The sequence below is a fragment of the Nymphalis io genome, chromosome 13 (genome assembly GCF_905147045.1).
Source record: "Nymphalis io chromosome 13, ilAglIoxx1.1, whole genome shotgun sequence".
Lineage (NCBI taxonomy): Eukaryota > Metazoa > Arthropoda > Insecta > Lepidoptera > Nymphalidae > Nymphalis > Nymphalis io.
The window spans coordinates 3,257,609-3,281,577 of NC_065900.1; the positions used below are offsets into that span (position 1 = coordinate 3,257,609).

The 23,969-nt window shown below is 31.8% G+C and overlaps 1 protein-coding gene across 1 annotated transcript in view; it reads right to left on the minus strand.

Annotated features, from left to right (window-relative positions):
• Positions 1 to 23,969, minus strand: part of LOC126772775 (C3 and PZP-like alpha-2-macroglobulin domain-containing protein 8) — a 225,646-nt gene that overhangs the window by 15,508 nt on the left and 186,169 nt on the right. The window contains exons 10-13 of the mRNA XM_050493340.1: positions 19,288 to 19,405; positions 14,921 to 15,060; positions 6,397 to 6,588; positions 4,140 to 4,368 (exon numbers count right to left, since the gene is read on the minus strand). Of these exons, the coding sequence (XP_050349297.1) occupies positions 4,140 to 4,368; positions 6,397 to 6,588; positions 14,921 to 15,060; positions 19,288 to 19,405 (679 nt within the window). The remainder of the gene's footprint in view (positions 1 to 4,139; positions 4,369 to 6,396; positions 6,589 to 14,920; positions 15,061 to 19,287; positions 19,406 to 23,969) is intronic.

Genomic DNA, 23,969 nt, shown 5'->3' on the forward strand with positions numbered 1-23,969 from the left:
ACGACCACAAACACAAATTAATCACATGAAAATTATATTAAAGTGGTGTTTGCCCGAATTTGAACCCACGATCGTCGGTTAAGATTCACGCGTTCTAAGCACTAGGCCATCTCGGCTTCAATATCCTGTATATTTGACGATGATGTCAAACTAAAAACACTCAATAGCTTGTGATAAATAGTAAACATAATCAGATAAATAATTTCGTTGTGTTATACAGAACAAAAGTTCACTGATTTGATTTGACAGATTCGAAACTTTACCAATCTTCTGATCCAGATGGCATGTTTCAGTATAATAACAAGTCGATCCCTTAACTCTGCTGATTATTCCTGGGAATATCCCGTGGGCATCGTAAATGTCAGAACTACCAACTGAATTAAAGCTGAAGTGACTACACGATTCAATGAATTACGATGCAAATTAACTTTGGACTAAAATTTAGTATTATAGTACATTCGTTTCTACATTAAAAAGATTCTTGATCATTTTCAATTTCCATAAATTAATATAAGAAAAGTTTCGAAATATAACTATTTAACTTTCGCGACAATAGGCTTAATACGTATAATATTCATAGCGTATTCTTATTACAGGAGTTAATGCGAATAAGCAACTTTGACAACGAATTGTCGAGATATCATTAGTCGGAACTTGAATAATTTATGGTAATCATTAGGGGTTCGGGGTAAATTGCTGATTTTTAATGAGCGCGAGGTGCAACCAACATCAACTTTGTACTCTTACAAGTTTTTTAAGAAGCTACGTTCCCCTCTCCTTTAGATGTAATAAGTTTTATGCTAAGCCACTACGAATTTCCACTGGCATTGCCAGATATGTATAATATGAACAATTAAACATCTCAGGAAGTCTTTCGTTACCTGTCTTCGTGATATTTTCCTCTTAGATTTAAGACCAACAAATTTGTATTCATAATACAAAAAGATAAATAAAACATTTCCAAATGTCACATGTTCAAATTTTAACTCGTAATTTTTAAATACATATTCTAAAATTTAGATATAAGTAATACATTTTATTCTGTTCATTATCCAAATCTAAATTTTACGTCAACAGAAATACCTGAACAAACTTTAAAGCAGACGTTAGCAGACGTATTCTGTAAAGCTGTTGAAATTCTGTACCCAGGAGATCCATTCGAACTAGGACAATGCAAACTAGTTGGCAAGTCCGCTTGATTACAACTTGCTCGTGTTTCGTAAAATTAAAACTTTTATCGCGTCTGTGTACGTTTTGTCATCTGCAATGGATTATCAGGTTTTTGTATTTAATTATACGGTACGAATTATTACTGAAAGATATAATAAAACATTTTGTAGCTGTTAATCCTGATAATAATTAATTAATTTATAATTAAGTCTAAATGTACAATTTCATTTTGACGAATCCTCGTTTTTCAGTAAAAGTAAATTTATTCAGTGCCTTGAAAAGGACCATCGAATTTGTTTTACGTTTTTTAGAATACCCTAAAGAATACATCGAAGCCCCAAAATAAACAACCCGACAGCAAATATACTTACATATTTAAATGTAGTTAGTTTTATTCAAATTTGAAATAATATGTTTGAGGAATGTGATACAAAATTTACAATAAAATGTATTCATGATATATCTGCTCGTCCCAACTCTTCTTCGCAGGGGTGAAGTAAGCTTTTTTTATTTTATTTAAATTAAATCCTAGATCCTGATAGCAGTGAACTACCACTGCCGACCCACTCATACAAAAAATTTGATCAAAATCGGTCCAGTCGCGTAGAAGTTCATTGACATGCATACGTACAGAAGATAAATACAAAGATGTGTTCACCGTGTAGAATATATCTATGAAAAGATATCAGTAGAATGTTCGAGACATTATAAAAAAGTAACTAATGACTGCGACAACGACGAAACAGTTGATATTAATAAAACATTTCCAAAGCTTTATTTGAATGCATTGATCAATAAGGAGAAACTGTCTCGTTATGTTCTCCTTCGTTAAATGTCTGTGGATATATCAGGATCCCCAATTTGGATTCGATGAGCGACGCCGATCGCAAACAAATTGCTAACGCACGTGCTCCGTTATGCACATCTTATAATATTATACGACACGATTTTCATACTACGATTAGTGCAGATAAATTCCATGTTTAGCTTAGGCTTATCAAATATAATATTATATTATACATTACTTAATAACTTGGAACTTTTTTACGTCGCACGTGAAAAACTTCAAATATAAAATTAAACGACTTGGGTAGTCAATTTTAATATTAAGAATATTATTTTTCCATTAACTCCATGTGGAGTATTAACTACACGTAGGGTCAAAAATTATTCAAAAAAGTGGCTACGCAAATGTCAATTTTGAGAACAATAACACTGAGTCCCAAAATAAGCTTGAGACACGAATATTGCGCGGTAAAAATTAAGTAAACAGACGATTATTCATATTTTTTAACGTCTTGTATGCAATGTCAGCAGCATTGTCTAGTTTATTGTACTTGGTTTAATGATAAATTTTGTTAGTAAATTCAGACAGAATTAAAGAAATTTCGTCTTGAAATGAAAAATGACTATGACATGTGCAATTTGTGAAATCGATCTAGATAAACATGTCGAAAAAGATTCATTCATGTTAACAATTCTGGTCACATTATGGTCTAAAATAAATTCTATGCACATTATAATACAGTTGAAATTACAATGATATAAATAAGCAAATTTCACTTCCTTAACAATATTATTTATGTTCCAATTTAATTTTGTTCGTTCTACCTTCATAAAATCGTGTACTAAATTAGTCGACACATTCACATACTAATTAGTTAGTATAATATCTCTAACCCAATTTACCTTTGCAAATATACCACCAAAACATGGTGCAGCAATGCTAAAATAATAATAGGTATTCTTGCAACAATTGCAACGGTAAACCAACCTAAATCTAACTAATTAAAGTTCAAATTCCTATAAACAATTTCTTCGACGCAGTAACGAACAACAAATTAATTTATATAGATACAATTCCACGTTACGCAAATAATATGAGATGGCGTTATTAGGGAGCGTCCTAAATAAATACAATTTGTTTCACAACATTATTGCCCTTACAGGAGCATATTATATTTTAAATGTAAGCAAATTGATATTTCAGTTTTATTTTATTTACTCTGTGTTATCGTTAAGAAAATATGATAGAAAATGTACAATAAATGTCAATAAAGAATTGATTGACAGCTGACTTCATGCCATCTCACTCTCCGGCTATTTTCAACTCTGTTGCACTTATTACGGTTAGGAATATAAGCTAGGAATATAAAATAGTAGTTTAATTTTAATAGTTATTACATTTCGTTATATTATTTAAATAATAATTAAAAAACGCCAAGACAAGAACAAATGAATCTCATTACAAAATTAATATGAACATATATACGTAATAAAGGTAATTATAGATCAATGTTTTAATGTTTTATTATTTTAAATGTGATTGATATCATAAATAAATGTAAGTTAAAATACCTTTGTTATAGTATGTAAGGAGTATTGTCCACGGCTTATAAAATAATATATATTAAGTATTTGATAACTTATAAAAATTTCGAGAGAAAACTAAAATGCAATATAGTAACAGCCTGTTAATGTCTGGGCTGGGCTAAGGCCTCCTCTCCCTTTTGAGGATGGTTTTGGAGCTTATTCCACCACGCTGCTCCAATGCGGATTGGTAGAATACACATGTGGCATAATTTCAATGACATGACAGATGCAGGTTTCCTCACGAAGTTTTCCTTCACCGTCAAGCACGAGATGAATTATAAACACAAATTAAGCACATGAAAATTCAGTGGTGCTTGCCTGGGTTTGAACCCACGATCATCGGTTAAGATTCACGCGTTCTAACCACTAGGCCATCTCGTCATGCAAATTTATTGCATATAAATTATTATAATTGTGGAAATCTATAATGGAAACCGATGCAGGCTTGACGATAGTTCTCCCGATATATTAATACTTAATGTGTTTTTAGGACGTAGTTTCTTTAACGAACACGAACTCATATTTGTCGTTACAATATTAATAGTATCGATCGAAGAATATTAAAAGGATTTTATATATTTATTTATTATACTTACATCCATGCAATTATTGATGTTGTTAGTAATTTTCACGTCGACTTCCACCGTCTCGCCGACCTTTAGTGCCGACGGGAGTGAGAAGTCTAGCTGTATCGGCCGGAAGACATTAATAGTTCTCGGAGCTGAGAAGCGAAGACCACGGTTCGATAGTGACAGCGCCCAAAGCGACCATCGACCAGCTTCTGATGGCGCTGCGATTGTTACTCCATCAGTTGATAATTGGGTCCTGAAGAAATGTACATTGTATAATCATAATTAGTTAAATTATTGTAGATGGTATCTATATACTATGACTTGAAATTGTTGTGTATACACATATTCTTAATAGTAAGATAAACCATGTCACAAGTATTCCGTTTTCCAAATCAGTGTTTTTTTTCGGTGTATTGATTTTGAAGATGGTGACTGAAGATTATTTATTCGTGTCCTGTATCCTGTCAATGTTTCCGGTTCATTAAGGTAATAAATACTTGAGTAGGTATTTATTAGATTACAGTGTAGTTTGAAATAAAAAAAAAAACGATTATTATGAAAATCGCAATATTTATTATTCAAGTAGACTTTTATAAGCACGTCTTGTTATGCGCAAGCGGCGCCCTCCGATAAAACGGTGATGGTACCGCTATCTTTTTAGTGGGTATTTCGGCAACGCTAGACGTTTTAAGCACCAGCGAGTCTCACATACCCCCAATTCACAATGCGTTTTTAATAAAAATAAGCAGTTTTGAATAGCTACATGTTACGTGAATGTGAAGCTACTAACGTTTCGACATGTAGATTTAACATAGAAGAACTAACAAGTAACGCAGTAGATATTATTTTTTCCAAGAAAATTCACAGTATATAAATTAAACAATATTATTAAAAAACTACATGTTTGAAAAACAATAATTATTTATATTTTGAATTATATTGTTTTAGTATAACATATTATGAGCAAATTATTCAAAATATATTTCCCTATTTTATAGAAAACACGATCAACATACATGCCATTGTGGATATTGTTAAACACGATATTACGATAATTTGGTACAAGCATGTTACACGCCAATCCAGTACTATATGATAATTAAACTGCACAATGAAATGATTTTATCGAAAAACAATATCAGGGAACCAATTTGACGGATTTAACTGACATGGTCGAAATAATGAACTCGATATGAAAATGTTTTTGTCGAGTTAAATCGCCACTGATGCCATTGTTTTAAGAGATATTATGTTACTTTTAATTAAAAGTCGGTAATTATATTAATCATTTCAATGTTACAGGCTTTATCAGGCTTTATTTATTTGAGACAGGATCATAAAAAAATCGTCGTTCGGGACGCTCGATAGGTTTGTTATAATAATTTATAAAATATAAACCTTTATACATTATTACTGTATAATGACATATAAACTCGTTAACGATAGATGGCGTTGACTGTATCTGTCACATTCCTGAATCGCGCTGTCTAGATTCGCTACCGGTATTCGTAGTGTAGAAGTGATTATTCTAAAGTGATCAAATAAATGATAGTTGTGGTTATAGTGGAAAGCTCTTCGTTTGTTTCATTCCCAATTTGTTTCAATCCCCCGATATTACTTCGGCGTAAACAAATATAAAAATAATTATTCATGAAATAGTATAACGTTTCAAATTTCAAAACTGGTTTCAATAAATAAATTGAGAGCATAGTGAAAATAGTTTGAAATGCAAATGACTTAAATAAAAGACAGTAAAATATCCTTCTTATAGTTTCTCCCGATGTGCAGTAATCGTGAAAATACCATTTTATTTGTAGATTGAAGATATTTTCAAACCTGTTTTTATTCTCATTTAGAATGTTTTCATCATCCTCCATCCCGGTTTTACTTAATATATGTAAGTAAGATTTGTTTGTATTATTAAATTGACTGATTAGCCACTCCCAAGATTTCTATGACACAAACTTAAAAAAAACCATGTGTATATCCACCAATACTATCTTTTAATGTATATATAGAGGATTACTGGATTCTACTCTATTCCGATAGACCATAATTTTGTCAAAACGTCACATAGCTTTTTCATTTGGTTCAATGAAAACATTCCTGTCCAATGAACAGGGCAGTTTGTCAGTTAGGAAAACGTATAAGTTACAGCCAGCATATGAGTCGACTGATTATGGATTTATGAGCATATCCTATGTAAGCCTTTTTAAACATTATTTCAAATTTATCGAGTGAAATATTTCTGTATCACCAAAAATTTAAAGGTCATACTTACGTATAGTTGAAACATTTCCACATCCACAATCTATCATGGGTAGCTGGAGGAACAAGGTGAGCTGGTGCTTGCGGTGCAGGCGCAGTTTTCTGACGGTAGAGGACGCCACCACCACAAGCTCCACCACCAACGAATAGCGATACCCCCGCTGACACAAATTCTGGACCAGGCTGCTCTTCATGATCGTTTGAACTAATGAAAGATTGAAAAAATTGTTAGATAAAAGCAGATCATAGATTAAAAATTGAGCTATACGGCTAAACATTCTGGGTAGGTAATCTTTTTATTGAAAGTCAATACAACGTTTTAATCCAATTGTTAGTTACATTACATAAATATCACATTGCGACGGGTTTTAGAAAATAATCTTTCAAGAGGGTAAAAGCAGATTAATTGAGAGTTTATTTAAATGAAAAATAAAAACGAATTTGCGTACATGTTATTGTAAATTATTTTTGATAATGCATTTATGATTTCATAAACATGTGCTTATATCGACATTATAAATTAATCAAACTAACTGCCGCAGGGCAGCCAGTAAATAGAAATCAATCATTAACTATTTAATCATGTCAAAATTGCTCAGTTCCTAGCTTAATAAAGTATAGTATCCTATTTTTAATAAACCTGCTTAAGTTTAATGAAATATTTTATTAGTTAAAATGAGTGAATTTAAAAGAATTCCGTAGGGAGCGATGTCGGTTATTATTTTTAAATTTGACAAAATTTGGAATATTTATATAATTTTGTGACCGATCAAAACATTTAGATAATATCTATATATATATCAATAAATTTTTAAAAGCCAAAGTATTATAAAATTATGAGCTCAAACGCAGTCAACCAACATAGAACTTTCATGTGCTTTATTTGTCCTTATGATAGAAATCTTTGTTGGTAAAGGAAAAAAATATGAGAAAACTCGCATGTGCCGAATGAAAATCTGCCAAATGTGCCTATCCGCATTGAAGTAGCGTGGTGGATAACGCTTCTTAGACAAATAACGAGATATAAAGGCACTTTAAATAGCTTTAAAATTTTTGCATACAACTTAATTTTAAGTTGCCATATTACTCTTTAATATTGGATATATTTGATGAACATGCGGCTATCCTACACATTTATTATATGTAAAGATCAATCTATCAACTAAAAAAAATATATCAATCTACCACCCTTTGACGTGTTATTTCGCACTGGTTGATAAATGATCGGATCTTTGTGAAGGATATCCGAATGATTAACTGAGAATCGATACTAACGTGATATCCAATATATTATATTAAGCTTGTCTTTACTTGCTATTAATGTTAAATAGTAATTAATATGCACTTGGATATATATATATATATATATATATATACTTATATATATATATATATATATATATATATATATATATATATATATATATATGTATAAAGTCTTTATCACAAGAGTAGCGACTAAGAATGATTCCAATGACATCAGGCCTAAACCAATTATTTTAAAAATGCAAGCTCGTTACAAAAAAGACTTTTTGTCATTGCTTCGAAAATTAAAAACTATAAGAGCTTGCGATATAGGATTTTCAGGAATGCAAAATCAAATTTACGTTAATGATCACCTTTCTACTCGCAATAAAAGTTTATTCAATGAGGCAAAGCGTAAGTCAAAGGAAAAGGGTTATTTGTTTTGTTGGGTACGTAACTGCACGATTATGGAGAATATATATAGACGCACAGAAAACTCGCCTGTCCTGCACATCACTTCTGAGATTGTTTAAAAAAAATCGTATAAGTGCGAAATTGTTTTATTTAAAACATAAGTTTCAAGTGTCTAATTTTATTTTGTTAGTATTTTTTCGTAACTTTACTTTTTTAGTTAATGTCCATTTTCATGACTTTTTTAGTTATTATTTTATTGTTAGTGTTGTATATTCTTTTATGATTTTATTCGTTTTATCTGAGCAGCGTTCATTGCGGGAATCATTTATTTATGACTTATTAGAAATAGAAACTCTGAAGGAATTTTTATTACAGATATGTAATATATACAATTATTATTTGTGTTTTAAGTATTCAACATGTTCTTAAATATTTTTTATCAAAACGTCCGAGGTTTACGGACTAAAACTAATCAATTTTATAAAAACGTGCTTAATTGCGATTATGACATTATTTGCCTAACAGAAACTTGGCTTTTACCTGGAATCTTTGACAGTGAATTATTTGATGCTCGATATAATGTTTATCGTAACGACCGTGATTACGAGCAGTTAGAAATGACAAAGGGAGGTGGTACTCTGATAGCGGTCCGTCGCGAAATTGATGTTGATGTAAGAAATGTTCAGTTGCCTAATTTTCCTAGTGCTGAAGTCACTTATATAAAAATTATAACCAAACGCGGTATTATTAGGAAAATTCTGCATCTTTTTTGTTGTTACTTTCCACAGAATAATTCTCAAACGGATTCACAGCTTAATTTTTTTGAATTTATATCTGATTTGATTATAGAAAATTCACAAGATGATATAATTATTACAGGTGATTTTAATATACGAGATGCTGTTTGGTCATTAAATAATAATAATTCAATTTATATTTTAAATCCCTCGGAATGTCTCCTTGTACATCAAATATTTGTTTTTATGAATTTTACTGGATTACAACAATTAAATTATATTCTTAACTTAAATAACAGGCTCTTAGACTTAGTACTTTCCAATCTGAATTGTAACATATCTCGTGTGGACCCTTTATTAGAACCTGAAGATGAACATCATCCTTCCCTTTGTATTAAAGTTGATATGAATACCATTGAGCGAAATTTAAATCCAGATATTCGTCTTGTACGTCGCTTTCACAGCGCTGATTATGATAAAATTAATTTTAAAAACAAAGATATTAGTCAGGCAGTTGATACCTTCTATCTTATCGTAAATCACATTATAGAGACATTTGTCCCGTCTAAGTGTATAAATGAGATCAATAAATTTATGGCCAACAAAACGATTATAACAAGTTCTCTGAATTACGACTACAATCAAAAAACTTAGAAGGAACGTGTTATAATGAGTTTCTGGAACGAGCAGAGAATAATATTCGTTTTAGCTCAAAACAGTTTTGGTCCTATATAAAGACTAAAAAAGGTCATACATCTGTACCTAATGTAATGTATTTTAACTCTCAAGTTGGATACAATGGACACGATATAGCAAATATGTTTAATTCTTATTTTCATTCAGTTTTTGAGGATAATAGTGGAAATCAAACAATGGATCACTATTCTACTAGCGCAAATCAGACTATCATCAGCTCTATCGAGATTGTTGACAAAAAAGTAGAACGATATTTATCGAACATAGATACATCCAAGGGTTATGGTCCAGATGGAATACATCCCATTTTCTTAAAAAACTGCAGTAAAGTGTTATGTGTGCCTTTAACGATGCTTTTCAAAAAATCATTGGACAACGGATTATTACCAACTATTTGGAAAAAATCTTTAATTATGCCGATTTATAAGTCTGGAAATAAAAACGATATAAAAAACTATCGCGGTATTTCTAAATTGTCAGTTATTCCAAAACTTTTTGAAAAGATTGTCTATGATACGATATTTCCATTATTAAGGCCTCTACTTACCTGTAACCAACATGGTTTTATTAATAAGCGATCCACTGAGTCCAATCTGTGTGAGTTCTTGCATACAGTATTGAGTGCTATGGAAGTTGGTTTCCAGGTAGATGTCGTATACACTGATTACTTGAAAGCATTTGATAAGATATCGCACAATTTGTTATTACAAAAACTTAACAACATCGGTATACATGGTGACCTTCTACGTTGGCTTACATCTTATCTCCGCGAAAGATCTCAAGCCGTTGCTATTAAAGGATATACGTCTAGTTTTATTCCTGTAACATCGGGTGTACCACAAGGTTCTCACCTTGGCCCTTTACTTTTTAACATTTTTATTAATGACGTAACTAATTGTTTCAAAAATTCTCAAGTTTTATTATACGCTGATGACACTAAAATTTTAAAGATAATAAAAAATAATCAAGACTATTTTCATTTACAAGAGGATTTAAATAAATTAGGACAATATTGCATTGCTAATAATTTGTAGCTTAATGTTGACAAATGCTGTGTAATTACATTTTCGAAAAAAAAAGAACAAATAATTTTTGACTATTCCATATTTAATACTAAATTAAAAAGGGTAACCGAGGTGAGAGACCTTGGGGTACAACTAGACAACAAACTTATATTCGATAAGCATATTGAGGAAATAGTGATGAAGTCGTATAAAATGCTTGGATTTATCTTTCGGCAAGGGGCAGATTTTAAAAATATTCATACCTTTGTAATTTTGTACAACGCTTTCGTTAGATCACATTTAGAGTATGCATCAACTGTTTGGAATCCACAATATGCAAAATATGTCAACTTAATTGAAAATATACAAAACAAATTTATCAGGAGGTTGCGATACAAATTTACTTTTCCTGACTCTGTTTTTATGCCACTTGAAGAACGTAGAGAACAAAGAGACCAAATGTTTCTTTACAGTAACAGCCTGTTAATGTCCCACTGCTGGGCTAAGGCCTCCTCTCCCTTTTGAGGAGAAGGTTTTGGAGCTTATTCTACCACGCTGCTCCAATGCGGGTTGGTAGAATACACATGTGGCCGGATTTCAATGAAATTAGACACATGCAGGTTTCCTCACGATGTTTTCCTTCACCGTCAAGCACGAGATGAATTATAAACACAAATTAAGCACATGAAAATTCAGTGGTGCTTTCCCGGGTTTGAACCATCGATCATCGGTTAAGATTCACGCGTTCGAACCACTGGGCCATCTCGGCTGTTTCTTTACAAAATATTAAATAAATTAATTAATTCTCCATATCTGCTCAGTGAGATTTTATTTAAGTGTCCTCGTTTTAACGCTCGCTCTCAGGATACTTTTTCAATACCCATTTATAAAACTAATTATTTCAAAAATTCTTTTATTCTAAGATCTTGTAATAGTCATAACAGAAAATACAACCACATTGATCTGTTTAAAAATAGTTTAAGTAAATTTTATAATCTTGTGAAAAATACTTATTAGTAATTAACCATAACCATATTTACGTTAAAATTTTACTTTGTCATAAATAGTTATATTTTATGTAACATCAAAATTAGTCCACTTCCCTGTTAAAACAGTAGTGGAAACTTAACTGGCATAAGTGTTAAAATATGATTATTATATTAAGTTGTAATATACGATATGCTGTATGTTTCCCTAATAAATAAATAAATAAATATATATATATTGTAATTTGAAATTGTTTCAGTATCAGTAATCAGTAACGGCCTGTGAATGTCCCACTGCTGGGCTAAGGGCCTCCTCTCCTCTTTTTTTTGTGGAGAAGGTTTGGAGCTTATTCTACCACGCTGCTCCAATACGGGTTGTTTAGTTTCATATATTTTAGCTTCAGTACACGTGTGAGAGTAGAGTGGTTAGATATATATGTAAGATCAGGGTATAAGCCTATGGCAAATTTCATTAAAATCCGTCCAGTCGTTGCGAGATTGTGTAATAAACATCCAAACATTCAAACTTACACATTTGTTATATTAGTACTATTTAAGCTAAAGCCTCAATTTTTTGTCTTAAAAAGTAGAAGGGGTCTTAGCCCAGCAGTAGGACAATTACGGGCTACTTTACAAAGTTTGTATTAAATAAATAATTTAATTCAAGAAAAACGACTTCGTTAGGCATCGTAGTTAATTAATCCATTGGATTAGATGAGTTTTGCTCTCAACGTAAATGAATATTATTGTGCTCATGAATTTCCGTTGGATACCGTCGAAAATTGTAGCTAGTTGATTATATAAAAGCCTTAATAGAAGAGTGGTGCGTTAATTAAGTATTTGAAAAGCTTGGGTTCGATTCCTAACGCTTTGGACTATTGTTGCACACACTTAATGTTAGCGGCTTCTGGTTGTTTCTAATATAAGCTGGAAGTTTAACTTATATCCCAAGTTACTAAGATTACTTGATTCACTAAAAGTAATTAGAGACATAATAAACCATAGACTATATAAGTATTTAAGGTTTATACAAACTTTCGCTCACAATTGAAGGCAAAAACTATAAATGTGCGCGTACACACACGCACACACTACATTGTTATGAGTAATATGTTGCAAGTAAATTACATTTTCGGCATAAAATATGAAAATTGGAACTTTTCAAAGCATACTGTGATACTGTTGTATCATTTTGGCGTGTTTTTTATAGTTAATAATAAGTTAAAATACGTGCGACATAATTTTAAATAAAAAGTGTTCTTATTAAAATATTTATATAATGACAAATGGTTGTGGTGGATCCTAATTTTTTTGGTAAATAAATATACTTCCCTGATTTTAAATTAAAAGCCATTTGTAATTTAAATAAATATATATATATATATATATATTTCATTTTTTTATACGTTAATTTTCCGTTAAGTTATAACTTATAACTATACTTCAATTTAAAGAGAGACAATATTTAAATTAAAGTAAAGCTTATTTTTTTAAAAGATTTTTTTTTTTTAAGTACATGCTAGACAGTATTTCCAAATCTATAGAAATGCTTTTCGTGATTATATGACACGGATATTATTTCACTTCATATTGTGATTTTTTGTTAAAAATGCGTGAGTTTTTTGCACTAAGATTTCATTATAAGTACTGATGTACCGGAACGTGTACTTGACCCTAGGACTTTTAAATATCAACTATAGGCATTGATTGCTTAAATAGTGTATATTCTTTGTTAAAAATACTGTCAATAGGTTCGCTAAGAAATCTATATTATAAATTAAATATATATTCATCATAAATAAGCCACTTGGGCAAGGTTTGGTTAAAGTATATTATTTAAGCTTATTCTATCACATCGTTCCTCTCAATGATCCTCCATATATTATATATGCTTCTGAAACTTGGTAAAACATATAAGCTGGAGAAATTGTACGATACTCTTAACCGTAGCAGCCTGTGAATGTCCCACTGCTGGGCTAAAGGCCTCCTCTCAATTTTTTGAGGAGAAGGCTTGAAGCTTATTCCACCATACTGTTCCAGTGCAGATTGGTGGAATACACATGTGGCAGAATTTCAGTGAAATCAGACACATGCAGGTTTGCTTACGATGTTTTCCTTCACCGTAAGGCACGAGATGAATTATAATCACAAATTAAGCATATGAAAATTCAGTGGTGCTTACCCGGGTTTAAGCCCACGATCATCGGTTAAGATTCACGCGTTCTAACCACTAGGCCATCTCGGTATACCAGTATACTGAAAAGTTAAAAGGTCCCCAGGAGAAAGTTAATTAAATGTTTTAATGTGCACAAATTCCAATACGATGTTTTGAAAATGCTTTAACTGTAGAATAATAACAAATATCAACTTTTTCATTTATAAAGAAAAAAAAATTAATAAACAAAATTGAGTCTAATGGGATTGGTGCTTAAGAAATTATTTTGATTACATTTACGACGAAAATATTTGTATCATACAGGGAATTAAATAGACGTCATGGAAAAAATACTTCATCGCCGAAAATATATTTACTAAAGTGTATTAAAGTCCCGTTACTCGCGTATTGTGTCAGTTACAAAAAGATAACCGTTTGCTATTTTATAATAATAATAATGAGGCTATAAAAGTAATTATATTTCGAACTTGATAAAGAACAAACTTTTTTTTTAAATAAATTAATAACACATTTATAGATTACCAGATATTAGACGTCCTGACTAGGCGTAGTTATGATATATTTAAATGAGTAAATAAATATGTTCAAACCGGATTCAACTGGATAAAACTTGATCATAATGAATTGGTAGATTTTCTATGAAAAATATTTGAATACGTAGGAGTAGTGAAGAAGGTAGGTCAATTGGAAATACACAGCTTTTTAAGAATACTTGCAGTGCTTCATCTTTCAATGAATTATATTTTTATTTTTCTGTGCTGTAAGCTGTGTTTACTAGGAATAAGGATGAAACTAGCTCAAAGGGTCAGAATTGAACCTGTGATTTTCTCATCGATGGACAGCCTAAATACTGTTGGGCTATTTGGCTTAAATTTAAATTTAACAATCGTAAATTTATCAATAACGTAATTCGAATGGAATTGCAACTTTTATATAAAGTCAATACGTTTATTTATTTATTTAAAAAAACTAAATGAACATTTGATACTTGGTATAATATTGTTGTACTTGGTACAAATTGGAGGGGTTTTTAATGACTAAATAAAAAAATACTAAAGCAATTAACAAAAAACCAATGCTAGAAGGTACAGCGCGTTTCGGATAAGGTTCTAGTGTATACTATTTTGTATTTTGTAATATCATAGTTTTTTTCATAGGTATTTCAACTCATAGTTGAAATACCTATGAAAAACCCGATTTCCAGCCTTCGAGACTTTTTTTTTTGAATTAACACGTTGGCAATTAAAACTTTAAAATTTCTCTTTCAGCTATTACTTACGTTTGATGGACGTCGAAACGGGAGTCCGGAGGTGCTCGAGCGCCGATTAAGCACATCAAGGAATCAGTAGGAGCTAATACTCGTAATTGTAAAGCTGCTCTCGGATACCACCAGCGCCGTTCTTCTACCGCTACCACTACCTGAACATAGGTTTAGCATAAGTAAATTCATTTATGAGATGTAAATTAATTTTTTAATGGCCGCCTAAACTAAAAGAAATCAAATTTGATGGCTAGCTCAATGAATCGAGTTTTTATAATAGCTAAATTTTGTTAAATTGAGCAAATTCGACTTCGAAGATACACTGAATTTTAAGTAAGGAGAAATCCTTAGTAGTCTTTATTTAATATTTATCCGTATTATAAGGCTTTTGAAATTCATTCTCCGTGTAATTGAATCAACGCTTACATTGCCGAATTAGTGTAGTGTTGACATTAAGAAATTTCGTAGTATTTTACGTAAACTTATTATGTAATTCTAGGTGTTGTCTTTAAATATCGCATTTTAACAGTTATTATATAATAGATCTTTCTTGCATGAAAGTTGTAGATTGTCTCATTACAATTTCAATACTTTTATATAATATATTTATATTATAATATTTTATATTGTATATTTTTTACTCTTGTTTCTAAGACTTAATTTAACGCAATATTGTTGTATTGATGCTTGCCTGTTAGTTACTATTGTTACTGTATTGTTAATTTACTACAACTTTTTTTTTAGTAAGGTTGGCGGACGAGCCACCTGATGGTAAGTGGTCACCAACACCCAAAGTCATTGGCATTGTAATAAACGTTAACCATCGCTTACATCACCAATGCGCCATCAACCTTGGGAACGAAGGTGTTATGTCCCTTGTGCCTGTAATTACACTGGCATACTCATCCTTCAAACCGGGATACAACAATATCAAGTACTGTTGTTTTGCGGTTGATTATTTGATGAGTGAGTGATACCTACCCAGACGGGCTTGCACAAAGCCCTACCACCAGTAGTTCTTCAATCAGGAGACCTCGTAGTGACTTGACCGTAATAAAAGCAACATAGACTTGGTCAGCACTGAAGGGCTTTGAGCCTATATAGACAACAGTATTGTCGTCAGTACTATTCTGCGTTTTTTTATTGCGCAAACCCAGCAATATTACTTCCAACATTAAACGTACAACAGTACCAAGATTATATTTTGCGGATAATAGCAGAGATTTGGACTGCCAGGGTATAACGTGCTATCATAATTAAATGCGTATACAAAATTTGATATCTGCTGTTGACCATGCAGCAGTTCCCTCATCAGGAGCCAAGCCCTGAATACAGTAGATGTCATGCAAGCATTTATTATTATATATAAAAATTTCGTTTTTGTGCAGTTAACTGTTGAAGAATCCGCTTATAAGGAGCCAAGCCTGGGTGCAGCAGCTACTCCATGATTGCCAACATGACATAGCTGAAGAACAAACTCTCTTAATTGAAGGCGTATACAAACGGGCTATCTTTATTGAAATGTATATAAAATAAATAAGTCTGTGTTGTTAACTGTTAAGGAGTTTGCTCGTCGGATGCCTGAGTGCAGCAGTCTGTCAGTGAAACTAGAGCGGACAATCATAATTAAGCATTTATACTAAGTTTAATGTCTACAATGTCAACCGTTGAGGAGTTCTTTCATCTGGAGTTAATCCTAATTAAAGAACCAGGTCATGCTTTGCAGGAAAATACATTGTTATCGAAACTGAACCAACACCTAAAATTTCAATTTTGTACGATAAGTGAAAATGGTTCTTGAATGTGTATTGTGAATGTGTGCGAATTTAACTTGCAAGATTCGATCCTAAAAAAAAAACTGCAAGTTAAATAAAGGTTTTTAATTAAATAAAAAACTGTTCTTCCGAAATCAACATTTTAAATTCCACTAAAACACAAATCTCAGTACTAAACAGACAATGTTAATAAAATGTTCGGGATGAAAATTAATTGGAATGTCCCCTTTAATTAGTACAAATAGCACTTCTAGCGGGCGTATTCGGAAAGGCCGTTTTGTCTGATAAATTTAACGTAATCGCCGCTTAAGTAATTACATCTTTTAGTTTCAAGTGTAGAAGATAACGGGTAAAAAATATATTCTTTGTAATGTTGCCCATTTCTAATCAGTATAAACCACAACTTATAATTTCAATGAGATATTTATTAAAACAAAATTTTTATTCAATCATATTTGCAGTGAAAACTTATTTGGCTGAGACTTAAAATATGAAATGTCCTGTGTACTCCATTAGCTTCTTTAATATATTTTATAAAATATTTAGAATATTTACTATTATAAGATATGAGATAAGAACTTTATTCCTCAAAGTTTATTCGAGTTCTTAATTGCTTGACTGATTGATAAGGAAGTTCTGTTTTTCATGTCTTTTTTATGTCCTTTCAGTGCTTTGGTTCCCAAATTTTAATGACCCAAGATTACGTTACGATAAACCATTTTCAATAATTTGTTTCATGGATACTCAAGCAAATTGACATTAATTCTTGTTTCTAGATAATCAAACAATTAGCTAGCAACTATCGCCGGATTCAATGAACAGGCAGCTTAATGAGGCACGATTTGTTACTGGTGAGAGCTTCAATTGACTTCTCTATCTTATTTAATATCGATTTAACCGGTTGTAATATTATAAATTACGAAATCTTCTTCTTTTGATCATTAAAATATACATCTCATAGTCCTTATGAGTAGTTATTTGAAGGATATATGCGTGTGTACATACATATTTTGAGAATAAATGATAATACAACTCGAAACGCGTTATCGAATTATTGATTTGTTATTTTTTATTAATAATGGATCATGAAGCTCATTAAAACAAACGAAAGGATCCTAAATTCTAGAGTTATATTATAAATAAGGATTTCGTTATCTTATAGCAAGTAGCGACTCAAAAAGCAAAACAAAGTCCGACTTTGTTTTTGTATGATGTCAGATCATATATACAAGTGATTATATAACTGTCTTTATATTTATACGCATATTTCTAAACTACACCGAAAACAAAATTTCTCTTGTGCCAAATTTTCCAAGCAATTTCACACAAAAATACATTCCGCAGCATAAACCGCAACATTTTAATTCCACAATCGGAGGGAGAGAATGTCGCTATTTGTTTTCTTCACATTTTAATCCGACCCTGTTTAATACGAGGAATATATGTACAAGCAATTTATGACTTTATTTCATTAAGCAGTAAAGGTTATAATATAATAAATCCTTTTTATTTTCTCCAATTTTATGACACAATCTTGATTATCACTCTTCACATCATTATGCCTGCATTAAAGCTACTATTCGTAATTATTTAATACATCAATTCTTTAATTAAGTATTGAAGGGGTATGTTATCGACAGCGATCTGGGTTGCATAGAACAAATAGGTCGAGTGAGCAGATAATAAGACTGCGTACGTAGCTCAAGTACATCCGTACGGGGCAGAGAAATTCAATTAACTTCTTCTAAATCAATAAATAACAATAAGAGATTAAAAATACTTCAATTTACAATACATTCTATGTAACGAAGTTCCAATTTAAAGTTTTTTTTCTTCATTACACGAACGTGCACTTATATGAATTCCTAAATAACAGATACCTATGAATCGTTAGTGATGAAAATTATGGCAAGTCTAAGCGCGGACAAGCGCTGATTTTTCTGCGCTTTATTTACGCTTATTACTAATCAAATATATCTTTTTAAATTAGGCTAAGACAAGCGCTGTTAAATTGTAATATTACAGAATTATTTTAAATGTAAAGCCACCACCGATTTTAAATGCAGATTCCAAACAGAATCGGTAAGATACTCAGTAATTTTTATTTTCCAACATTTCAAATACAAAGCTATGTCAATCAAATAAAATTAAGCTTATATACATGCTGCTTGAAAGTCAACAAGTACAAATTCTATGCTTTTTACCACATATAATCTTGTGTTTAGTAATATGCCTTATTTATTAAAGTTTCTTCACAAACAATTTAAGTTTATTAATTGGTAAAATTAAAAGTAAAAATTTATTAGTAATTATATAAAACATCGCGAAGAAACCTGCTCGTGTCGTGAAATTCTGCTTTTTGTGTATTTACCAAACCATTGGAGGATCGTGGTGTATTCTCAGTGGAATATTTACTGTCTATTGCTTTACAAAACTTTTTTTACGTGATGCATTGCATGAAAAGCATTATATAGAAATATGCAGCGACAAAACCATTAAATACAACTGTATCATATACCAGTCAAAGACCATTAGGTAAATTCACTGAATATAAATCAGGTTATTTTAATATACAATTTTGTACCTTATGATTAAGGGCATAAGACTCACCTCCTTATGCAAGAGTCGGACGTGAAAGCTAGCGACGTCACTCACAGGCTCACCCGCCTCTGTGACATAGTAGACGAGCAGTGAACTGACCGGCGCCATGTCAGCTGTCACGGGAAACCTGAGGTCAAATGGACGTATATTTTATTTGGACCAAATTCACTCGATTCCTCCTTTTCCTTGTGTGTTATTCTATACTCTTAAAATTGTAGGGTTATATAAATGAATACATTTTAGTGACTGAAAAGGCAATTTATTTTTAATAACAATAGAATAATTATACACACAAATGTAATACCATAAAATTTAATGACTTACTGTCAAAGAATTACTTATCTATATTTATTAAAATGTTCTTTGATTATTACTTCGTGAAAAAACATATTAAGAAACGAACTATATTTTTCTTCTCACGCGTAGTTTCTTTGATGAGTTGAGTGCATTTATTGTTTTTTTTTTCACTTTTTTCCACAAAGATATTTTAATGCGAGTAAATCAAGTTTAGCTTTTGCGTCTTGAATTACGTGAATCACAGGATTGCAGCTCGTGACTAAATCAAAAAATATAAGTAACTATAAAAACAACAATTACTGTTTCTTTGCTTGTACCTACTCTCCGTGGGTAGTTGAATTATTAATTGACACACTAGACAGATAATTGCTTATATAATTCAAAGAGGTTTTCCAACCGGTGACGGGTATTGGCTTCTTCTTACACATACACTCCTAGCGGAGTGGTCTTGCAACGTCTGGTAAGTTGGTTGCGGGTTTTGTGAAACTTCTTCATCTCTTTCTATTTTTAATACAGCGAGTGTCCATCTTGTTGGTGAACGCTGTGAGAACGTTGACCTTCTACTCATCCGATATAACTAACTCTAATAAAACTAAAAATCTAATAAATCTCACTGGCTTTAATTAAACTCATTGAAAAGATAGCGCGGCCAATCTTTTACAGAAAATATACGTTTTTTTTATAGAATAGGAAGGTGGACGAACATATGGGCCACCTGATGGTAAGTGGTCACCAACGCCCATAGACATTGGCATTGTAAGAAATGTTAACTACCGCTTACATCACCAATGTGCCACCAACCTTGGGAACTAAGATGTTATGTCCCTTGTGCCTGTAATTACTCTGGCTCACTCACCCTTCAAACCGGAACACAACAATACCAAGTACTGCTATTTTGCGGTAGAATATCTAATAAGTGGATGGTACCTACCCAGACGAGGTTTCGCAAAGCTCTACCACCAGAGATTTACGTTATTAGCGAGGCATCAATAAAAAATAAAATTCTAAAATGTTACGTTATGAAATATTATTCTAAATTTTCTAACTCCAAACAAAGCGGTTACGACATAACAAGCGAGTGACGAGGCCGTATCGGCTGTCATGGCGCCCGAGGAAAAATGGATAACGCTGTAACATTCAGTGACGTTCGACCGGTCCCCAACAATGCGATGTTTGTTACAGTATCGCAAACTCTGACAATGTAGCGTATATTTAAAGCGATGGCGTGGAATTCTAAAGCCTTCGCTATAAAATTTAAAGTAGCGCCGATATCGTTGCGTATGGAGTAACTTTTATAAAAGTACGTTTAAATATTTTTTTATATTTTGTTTTGTGTTGTGTAATAAACTAGGTTATGTCCTGAACAATGTGTAGATGAACGAGCTTTTGGTCGTGGGTTTGCTCGAGTGGAATTAATTTTACTCGATAAGTAAACTTGAGACACGTGCAGTGTGACATGCAACTCTTGAATGATTTTTGAAATGTTGTATCTTGTTCGGACACGCAAACGTATTAAAACGATCTCTTCTGGCTGATTATTATAATATTATTATTATATATCTGAATTTACATGTAAAACATTTAATTTATTTATAGTCCTTATTATTTGTAACATTGGGAACTAAGTATTTATTACCTGTAGCATTTCCATCGATGACAAATGAAAATGTACATCAGTACGTTTTCAACATGTCACGTTGTGATTAGATAAATGACAAACTACATATAATATTTACGGTGATATTTATTTGTCGTGTTGTATTAAAATGTATGATATTTTGAACGGCTCGATTCGATGAATTGGAAGATTTTTGGGGTGCAGTAGCTCAAAATCTCTTAAGAACATTTCATAGTGCGAGTTTATTTCATACGAATACGAAGGTATTTTTCATATCGCAAGTAACAGCCTGAGAATTTCCTACTGCTGGACTAATGCCTCCTCTCCTTTTTGAGGAGAAGGTTTTGGAGCTTATTCCACCAAGCTGCTCAAATGCGGGTTGGTGGAATATACATGTGGCAGAATTTCGGTGAAATTAGGCACATGCAGGTTTCCTCAAGATGTTTTCCTTCACCGTCAAGCTGAAGCTGAGCTGAATTGTAAAGACAAATTAAGCACATGGAAATTCAGTGATGCTTGGCCGGGTTTGAACCTACGATCATCGGTTAAGATTCACGCGTTCTAACCACTGGACCATCTCGGCTATTCCCTTATATTACGAGAATATATGTCAAACCTTAGAATGTACGTTACTTATAAATATTTTTATATATAGATCTATAAATATACGTGATGTATTTATTTATATCAAAAATAAGTTTTTTTAATATGTTTCACTTTTAGAAATAAAATATGTTGAGTTTCATTTATAACAATAGTTTATTTACGAATGTATAAAAATACAGAGACATACAATTATTTTGTGCTAAAAAACTTTCAAGAGGCACAACCCTGTTAAATGTACGTACTAGGTAAGTTAGTTAGCGTAGGTTCTATGACATGAGATAAAATTAGGTTAAAAGTGCATATCAAAGTCAGTGCCAGGCTGTACAGAGATGTTTTGAAAAATAGGTTACCTACTTATCAGGTAAGACTTTTTGTGTAAATAAAGATGATCCGCTCACCCTTATCTTCACAAAGTTGCACGATCATAATTACACAAATCAATGGACTAAAATGACATTTGGTCATAGCAAGCACTCGCCGAAAATATTCTCTTGTTCAAATCATCATATAAAGCGATGGTACGTCAGGTTGTGTAACGTTTTCATCTCTTGTTGTGAGTTTATTGTAATGACAGATATCTTATTCTCATATTATTGTCACACTGTCCTCATATTATTCTTTTGTGACGGATTATCTCTGTCACATCATCTTGTAAGATGGCACCCAACGTGGGACCTTATTATTTTTTTGCGAGTTGATCTCATTAATTTTAATTATGTTTAAAAAAAATATTTAATGTAAATTAACATTTGATAAATCTAACATTTGCACTGGTTTTTTGATCGCATTTTTTATTGTTACTTAATTAATTCAATTTTAAGAATTCTGCTACTATTTTTTTCTTACGTAATAAAACCATGTGAAATAAAAAAAAATAATACCGAAGAATCATTTTATTTTTCATAAAACGAATGCACGCGTATTGTCGAGCGTCGACTAGAGCTCGATAAACTAATTGACCTGGAAATAGTCTTGATCGATTATCACTTTGCGGATACGGCTCAACACATATTGTCAGTTTTTTTATTTAGTTTAGTTAGTAGTCATAGCCGCATTTCGAATTAAATTATTGAAACATTTGATTACAGTAGTATTATTATAAGTAAATGTTTATTTAAATTGAAATGCGTGGGGAAATAAGATGATACTATGTCCTTCGTGCTCGTAATTACATGGTATGTAAAACGGGCTTGCACAGGGTCCTACCACCAAGTGATGGTGTAAATACTTTAAAGATTTTTAGACGATACTTCATTGGATAAGATGGAATAGTATTAATTTTTTTTTTATATATATTACGCTTCTGATGCAAAAGGATCTTTTTTAACGCGTACTGAGTAAAAATCGCTTAATTTTTTCACAAGGAAGGAAGGAAGATAACTGATACAAGACATTCAGCGTTAATAACGAATTAAATTTAAAAACTTGCATAATTATCAACGATTCTAAAATTTTTATTCTGATGATGCAATATTCAGAAATAAAAAATAATGTAAATCTAAAAACTAGAAAAGATACGAAGACATGGACTTCTGAGGAGATATTCAAATCTGAATGTAAGTTTGTTTATTTATTATGCTTACGTCTTATATCTGGTCTTAACAACTTACCGATCATCATGAAATTTTGCATTACATTGTCCGGGGTACAGAAAAGGATATAGATAACATAACCGCTCCCCCACTCCTCACACGTGGACGAAGCCGCGTTCGGAAACTTGTAGTTTATAAGTTGGGTAATAAAGTAAACAGATTAAATTTCAACGCATACAAATTTAATCAACTGTGTCACTTTAAATGGAACATACTAATGAATCAATGTAATTCGACCTCAAGGGTATCGTTTGCTGACAGGATACAAATTGTTTCGAAACGCGACAGGGCATTGTGCTGTTTACATTGTTGCTGCGAGGCGATACTTTAGATACGAACGAATAATTAATTATAACGAGTAGTTAATAATTCACTATTATATATGTTTTACTGAATCTGTGTGGTTTTAAGCCGAGATGGCTCAGTGTTTCGAATACGGGAATTTTAACTGAATATAGCAGATTCAAATTCAGCGTTGATTATAAATGAGCTTATTGTTTTTTTGTAATTTATTTCATCTGCAGTGATTGGCGCTATATTGGTGTCCACCACCCTGCGCTGATGCTACGTAGTGGCAT